Source organism: Hetaerina americana, unplaced genomic scaffold (assembly GCF_022747635.1).
Source record: "Hetaerina americana unplaced genomic scaffold, ioHetAmer1.1.p SCAF_4, whole genome shotgun sequence".
In the NCBI taxonomy this organism is placed as follows: Eukaryota; Metazoa; Arthropoda; class Insecta; order Odonata; family Calopterygidae; genus Hetaerina; species Hetaerina americana.
In genome coordinates this window covers 35315679-35324367 of record NW_027286985.1, presented here as the reverse complement: position 1 = coordinate 35324367, position 8689 = coordinate 35315679, and the positions used below count along the sequence as shown (strand labels likewise).

Genomic DNA, 8689 nt, shown 5'->3' with positions numbered 1-8689 from the left:
ATGTGTCAATTCAACCAATTTAAAGAAAACTGTGGAAAATGCTGGGACCAAAACTATGTTTGACGCATATAAATGTTATTGGACGTTACATGATCAGAGGTTACTCACACGTTATGAGCTTGAGAAAAGTTAATGGGTTAACTTAGAAGGTTAACTTAGGAAAGATAAGAATGACTATGAATAACATAGAAAGGTTTTATAAATTTTTCAACATCAATTTAAATTGCTCTCTTTTACAAGGAATTCCAGTGATCACATATGATTTGTCAAATAAAGAGGTTTTAAAGTGTGCAAACACTCTTAAATGACTTGTATCATGCAATCTGAATTAATGATGGTACCTACACTTTTGCCATGATCCTAAGTTTGGTTTCAAGAGTGGCTGTTTGGGGGAATGCTGTGGTTCAAGACTTCCCTTATGCTGCAATAGGCATCTTTGGGGGTAGGTTATTTCTAGCAAGGGAAATATACCATGGAAATGCATTGTGTTTGAAGATTCTTGCAGCAATCCACAGGAAATTTTAAGCCACAACCTTCTCCATAAGCAGCTATGGTCAAAGTCCTACTCAGCATCAGTTCTAAATTTTGTTATAGCTCATCTGGTGATTGAAAGATATATTAAATTCTTCTGTAAAACAGTATAAAAGCTTTTAATTCACTTAGGCAAAATGTACATCAAGTAGGTAAGACATTGTCTCAAGCATATGAATAACACACATTCTCTTTTAGTGACAAAAAATTCACTTCAAGAAGGCAGGGACATGTAAAGGCATGTTTCTATTTCATCTCAATGCTGCACATTGTGATCTTTTGTGGGCAATTCATGACATAAATGTAAAACAGAATAACATATTATTTGCAAAAAAGTTATTAGTTCAAATACAACCAGTTAAAAAATAGAAATTAATTTTATAAACACATTATACAACTGTACAAAAAAATAAGGGAGAATTTTCAACAAACACAATCATTTCACTCTAACAATCATTCTAGTCTTCAAGACAAAATAACACACTATTAGTTCAACATTGCATTGTTCCTATAGGTGCTAATAAAAATAAATTAAAGGATGAAATCTGATTTTGCTCCTATGCATGCACAGTTGGTAGTAATAAACCCACACGTGATCAAGGAACTAGCATCCTTGAAATTAACATTGCATAGTGGCACATCAAGCACATTAGCAAAACTTATAAAAAGAAAATGCAGTTATTTTCACCAAATTCTTGAAACCTACGATGATTAGTACCAAGTACCAATTCATTTGTAATTAAAATACAAATATACAAAAAAGCACCCTCATAGCAATCAGTTTCCTTCAGAAATCTATGGCAGTTATTTCATTGTGCCCTAAAATAAATAAAATTTCATCAATATTTGCAGAATCAACTGTCATATTACTGAAAAAGTCTCTGTAAAATATCTTATTTCTCTTCACTGATGATGTTAAGGAGGGGGCATTTAAATGGGCAAATCAGCATCACTCTAAATTGAATTTCTGCATAATCTTTAAAGAATGAAACCAGAGCAAATCACTAGCAACAGATTTCCCAGTTTCCCACAGAAAGCAGCAATGAAATCTTTCTATATCAATTTGTAATGCATGTGTCCAAGGCACACTACATGTAGCCCACCCACCCAATAAAAATCAGTCAGAGTCAATCCCAAGAAAGTAAGACTCGAAATACAATTCAAGACACTCTGGACACCTCAAGGCAGTTGTATGTCATAAGTAAATTTTATTTCCTTTTTTTTACAAAAAATAAGACCCTGTGAAATTCATGCATTACTGTAATCAACTGTAGTTTTCAATTATCCTAACGTGAACATTTTATAAAATAAATGTTGATCAAAGAAATTAAAACCATTTGTGTGTCCTATGGAAAATGTTGTAAACATTTTCCGACAGTCAGGATGTCATTTTATCTATGATGCATCAATATATGAGCATTTTTAGATTATACACAAATGGGAGTCAAATGAAACAAAATTTACAAGGTTTTTAAGTCAATAAATATTTGAAAATGCATATAAGTGCATGCAAGTCCAATTAACCTGCATTGCAGTATTCCTGCACTGAGATGAATTCCAGGAACAATTTCTTCTACTTTAAATACATAATTCCACTTCATGATTAGGTCTTGTAAAGCATTTTTCCCTTGACATTCACTTTGGAGCCCAGTAAATTACAAAATATTTGGGCCATCTAAATCTCTCAACACTCATCAATAATTATACACAGTTCACTACCTTATCTGCCAAAACTTTTTAGAGCATGGCATCATTAACATTCCCAAAGTTACGAAGATAATGTCACTGCCCAAGTATAAATTATGCTGACTGAGAATTATCATTGATAACTAACCTGCAGGATATCACTTTATTAATATGTTAAATAAGCAATGATTGTAATGACTTCAAATAAAGTGACTTGGTGAAGGTGACCTTCCTTAATATTATCACTATAGATCAATTTATATTTTAAAAAATTTCAACAGAAATTAGCATTTAATAATAAAACTGAACAGTCCCATACTTCTATTTTTAATTTAGTTCTCTCGGCTAAAACAATCTTCACAATCTCATCTAGACATCTCACTGAAGAGAGAAATGATACTTTACTAATGCAAATGTACAGCTCAATTAATCTTCATATCAATGATTACATCAATAAGTCTTCTTCCACAAGGGTATAATTATAAAATAACAAATTCTATCCATAAAAACACCCTATCAGAGTCATTTTATAGGCTTCACCATTAAAATAAATACTCGTGTAAAAAATTTTCTTTTACGCCCACCAAGACACAGCCAATTTAAAATAATTTTCAGCAGAAGGTCGAACAAGACTACTTGCAGGCTTCCACGGTGCTTTAATGGAATTGATGGAAAAAGTCACAAGCTTGGAAAAGCCATCTTTCTCTCTCACACACACATACACACACATTGAAATGTATGCATTTGACTTGGGTTCTCCCCATGATGAAAGGGATTTAATCTCAGACATGGGATTCCTTCCTGATTGGACTAAGACGCAGACCTTTGGCCAGCATTCGAGATCTTAAGTCTCTGTCTTCTTCCCGATACCTATTGTTGGAATAAGAGCAAAAAGGAAGATTTAATAGCAAAATATAAGATAGATGGTATTAATATGCTCAGATTACATTATATATCCAACTGACACATACACTAACAGCGGATTATAAAGCTAAGATGAAAGGTAACAAAAAGAAAATTTCAACAGTCATGGAGTTTGGCATGGAAGATTAAATCTAATAAAAGTATATGCATTAAAATTACTCTAGTAATTATAATCTATTCAATTCATTAATTCTATTAAATTACTCAAGCAATTTACATGTACAAACTTGAATTATGTATGTATATTAAGCTGGGGATGGATAGTTTGTTTCATGTGGAGGAAGGGATTGAATCTTTGGAGATGTGCAATATTAGCACAGCATCTTCTGCTATAAAATTCAAGAGAATGGTTTTCTTATTTCCCATATCAGGAATGTAGACTAAATTCCTACATTTAAAAAAATGCCAAGGAACACAATCTGCTGCCCCATTCTGTTTATTTATTTTGCATTAGTCTGAAAACAGCACTTCGACCTTTACATTGGACTTTGAACATTGATATAACAATTTGACATTTACATACACCCAAGCCCTAGATGGAAGAAAAACCACCTAGGCGGGAATCAAACCCGCAACCTCTGGGTTGGCAGAAGAGGACATAACCCCAATGCCACTGGGGCTGATGAAAACTTACATGTAGGTATAGCTGCTAACTTTTACCTACTTTAAAAAGAAAGGCATTCATACAGCTGAAGGAATTCTTACATGTTGTGAGGGGGGTCAGAGACTTGGAGCACTCTTTAAGAAAAAAATCGAGGCTAATTTTTTGGACCCATATTTCTTTTCCTTGGCATTGTTACATGTTTTCTTAATTTTTTTGCAGGAGATTAGGGAGTAAAAAATTATAAAACTACAAATTTTAATCAGAATGAATCACTGGTGTTTAAGATCCTTACTAACAGATTTGTCAACTAGAATTAAATCTGAACTCAACTGACATAAGCTCCTAAGCTGGACTTGAGCTCATTATATGTAATACGTGGTCTGTGCAATAAATGTGCAAACTGTTGCAATCTGGTGGCAATGACACGAACTATAGCCCTGCCCACTAACAGCACTAGTTGCCTGAGACCCAATGAGCCATCTATGCTTGGTGGATCGTCGAGCTGTGCGTATGGTGCCAGTTATGATATTTTCTGTTGTCCTTGTTTTGACTGTTGGTCGAAAATGGAAAATTACAAAATCCCGGAGCAACGAATCAACATCAAGTATTTTTGGTGAAGTGCAGTAGAAGTTATCAAGAAATTACTGAAATGTTGACAACTGTTTACGGTGATAATGCTCTGAAGAAAACATCTGTTTTCAAGTGGACTAAGAATTTTAAAAATGGCCGGCAAGATGCCGTTCAACCACCTGTGTTGACAACAAAATTGATCGTGTGCAGTTCCTTGTCCTTACCGATCATCAAAAAACTGTCTGAATGATAGCTTATGAACTGAATTTGGAAAAATCAACAGTGCACACTATTTTAACTGAACATAATGGATGGATCCTTCACATCACAAACAAACAAACAAAATCGATGTAGACTAAATTTTGCAAAACAAAGTTTTTATGGCCTCAGTTTGCATATTCATTGGACAGAGTAGTAATATTAGGAAAATACTGCCAATACATGTCACAGTTGGCAGTAAAAATAACAAATTTCAAGACAATGCCAATCAATAATGAGTAACATGGTTTTATAGGCTGCGCAGCGACCATTTAGCCATAAAATAACTCCTATTTCATCAGTTATGACAGACCAGTTTTGCATAATGAAGGAAGCTATGTTAACAGTAACCTTCTGGTGAAATAAATGAACTTGAAACACAGATCAAAATGATTTCCATGAAATTCCTATTCAATCTGTCAGTTCAAATGTTATAAAAGAGACAGGTGAAGGGTAAATTGATGACAGCTTTACTCATTGTTCTTAGAATATTGCCTTAATGTGGGTGCCAAATGAAGGTAAATCTTTGTGTTAAGGGAAACAATACTAGAACAGAGTCAGCTTTAAGGGTAGTGCAATTTTAAGTACCTGTACAAATACACATAATATATTTGATTTTATAAAGTGTTATTTTGGTAAATAAAAAGTGATTTTTTCTTAATGCCAGATTTATCTCCACCCTCCCCCTCAAAATCCTACCTCTACCAAATGATCCACCTAATAGTGCATATGACCTCAACTGTAGGTTACATGAGGGCGCGGGTTCAAATCCCGGCGGTGTTGAATATTTTTCAGAGGTATCTCGATCCCTACTTGAGGTGCTTTGTGGAGGGCACTTTGAGTGAGTACGCCGTCCGTCGGATGGGACGTTAAACTGCGGACCCCTTGGCGCCTTTCGTAAAGAGTAGGCTAATGCCGACGCCGGGTTTCTCTCCACCCTTCATCCTTTCCTATCCATCCCCTATGGCGCAAATGACCTTAGCTGTCGGTCGCCTCCCCTCAAAACTACTACTACCTGTAGGTTACTTTCCCTAATACCCACTACTACCACAAGAACTATACAAGTATTTGAATTCTAAGTATATTCTAAAATAAATTATATTAAATAACCGAAATCGTTAGTTTATCATCTCAAAAAAACCTCACTCCTTGGCTTATTTGTAGTTCGCTTTAGTGCCAAACTTCCATCTTTTCCTCAAAATATTACCTAATCACAAAAGTATAGCATAAAACTTACATGCACAGTATAATGAAATTATATTTCAATAAATTTTCTTGACATCATTCTTCATAAAATTTTAACAAAAGCTGTGAATGATATATTCAATTCTAAGATTTTATTTCACATTGCTATAATATCCACCCAAAGTAGACTTTCAGCATTCATCAAATCTTTAAAAAAAATATATATATATAGAAATGTGGGATAGTGTAAAATCCCATTTTTACAAAGTTGGTTGGGTTAGAGATTGCCAACTAACATGTATTATTTATATTGTACATGTGCAACCCAGGTTCACAGTATACTTCACCAGGAGGAAAAGGCACGAATAGCCATCACTACAGACTTAAGAACTACAAAAGGCAGTATTTTGGAAATACATAACCTATATAAATTAATTTCAAAGAGCTAAAAATTACTGAAACCTTTCAGTGAATGAAGAACCATTTGCATGTTTTTATTATTATGATAGATGCTATACCATTTCAGCATAAGTACAGCATCTCATGGAACTATAGCGGAGAAAAAACAGTATGTGCATACAATATTAGGGCGTAAAAATGGAATTTTTGCAAAATCAATTATCTTAAAAAAAAGGGGGTTTTACTGTGCCTCCACTGTTTTAATTCCATTATGGTTAAAATTTGTGGAATATTAATTCAGAATCATAGCAGGATAAAATGACAATCTGGAATAATAAACTTTAATTAATCTTAAACACGCATCAAATAAAAACATCCATCACTTGTACAGCTAAAGAGCAGTCTATGATAGATCTACTTGAAGGAATATGTTTTCAGAGTAAAATGAGGTGCAATTAAGAACTACAGGAACTAAAGGAAGTAGTGCTTACCTAGACTACCAGGACTAAAATGCTTGATTTCAATCCAGATATCATGCAATGTTTGTTGAGTAGTTTTCAATGGGAGGAGGGTATAACAGGGTTAGGAATGGTCAGAGGGACAGAGTCTCTCAATGCAAATAAGAAGCCGAACCCACCATGCATAAGGAATTTCACAATGTGGTAAATACTCGTCACAGATAAAAAAAAACATCAATTTGCAATTCTATAGACTATCATTAATAAATAGCCTCATGAATCACAATTTAAAGAATTATCTAGTCATTGAGCATTATTGGGAATTCCCCAAGAAACCCAAGACAGTAATGGATTGGACTAAACAATTCTACTTGATAAGCATCCAATGGTCAGGATTTTCAAATGAAAAAATACCATAGCAGACATGGGAAACAATGAAAAAACCAAGACTTCCATAAATTTCCAAAATACATGCAGATTAGATGAATCATCAAAACAAAATAAGCATGCAAAATCCAGGGAAAAAACCCTTAATTACCTTTGCAGGGAAATAAATGCTATTAACTTCTCAGCATTGATAATCAAAGACTTAAGCACAAAATATATAATGGTAGCTCAAACATTCTAAGTAACAGTATATATTTAAAAAAATCTTTTTAAGCCTAGCACAGCAAGCAATCAATATCAGATGCATTATAAAAGAAATCAATTTTAAAAGCCATGGAAAATGAATGACAGAAGTTCATGAATCATATTATTCTCATTTAGAAGGAGACAACTAGGTAGAACAACATTCATTTGCTAAAAAACTGACTCTTGAGTACCATGAATTGGGGACACCTATATCGTTGGACTAATTATATTAACATATATTTATAATGTTTGTTTAGAATAATCAATGAGAAGATTGTACAAGGAAATTAAAACAAGGGTCCATCCTTAATGGATGCAAATATCAATGAATGATACCATTTTAAAGAAGATTGCAACAAATATTATATTCACTAATACCATTCAATAGCCAAGATCTCGATAGAAGATGAAGATATCAGAAAGAAATGGAAGGAATACCTTCAAGTACTCTTTCAAGGGCCCATTACCAATTGAAGGTGACTTCATTGAAGAAGAAATCTTGGTAGAGGAAGACAAATGGGGCCTGAAAATACTGACAGATCAATTCAATATAGCCGCAAAAGACCTGAAGAACAACAACGTACCAGGAGCTGACATAATCAACAGAAATAATCAAGGCACTCTGAGTTAAAGCAATGGACACCCTCATTGAAATAATTGAAGATAGCTACAACAGTGGACAAATGTCAGAGGGCTTCATGAAGAGTGTGATGGCTGCAATACCAAAGAAACAAAGAACAGATAACTGTGAATAACATAAAAGATTAAGCTGGTCGTCTCACACATTGAAAGAACTAATAGAATACATCTATAAAAGGAAAATTAGCTGAAGAAAAGGAGGAAAGATTAAAGAAAGCCTCATGGAAAACCAATTAGGTTTTTAGAAAAAATGAGGAACAAGAGAGTTTACCTTTCTAAGGTTAAGGGTTCTGGCTGAAGAAATGATACATCTAAACATGCCATTATAGGTAGCACTCATAGACTTGGATAAGGCCTTCCACTAAGTTGAAAGGAACAAGATGTCCAAGGTACATGAAGCACTTGGAATGGACAATAACAGCATAAGAATAATCCACAAGAATCAGGTTATAACCATGTAATGGAAAAAATAAAGGAAAATAGAAGATAAAATAAATGAAGGAGTTAGAGAAGGATGCAACCTTTTGCCAGCACTAATCAACTGCTGAAGATTTAATGGACAGATGATGTGAAGAATGAGAAAGTATGTAGAAGAGCAGAAGAGGTAAGGACCATACAGAGAACTCTATGGCAAAGAAGAAATAAATGGATTGAACACACACCTTGAGGCGCAATGGCTCAGTTAGAAGGAAAATAGAAGGGAAAATTAAAGGGAAGATCCCATAAGGAAGACCAAGAGACTAGTACATAATTACAAAGACAAATTAAGCATGACGTAAAACAGAGAAACTATCAGGGAGTA

General features: G+C 34.0%; 1 protein-coding gene across 5 annotated transcripts in view; it reads right to left on the bottom strand.

Moving 5' to 3' along the window:
* Positions 1-631: 631 nt before the first annotated feature.
* Positions 632-8689, bottom strand: part of Mical (Molecule interacting with CasL) — a 288154-nt gene continuing 280096 nt past the window's right edge. For all 5 annotated transcript variants that reach the window (XM_071589659.1, XM_071589662.1, XM_071589663.1 and 2 more), the window contains one exon: positions 632-3087. In XM_071589659.1, coding sequence (XP_071445760.1) covers positions 3000-3087 — 88 coding nt within the window. In that variant the 3' untranslated portion in view covers positions 632-2999. The remainder of the gene's footprint in view (positions 3088-8689) is intronic.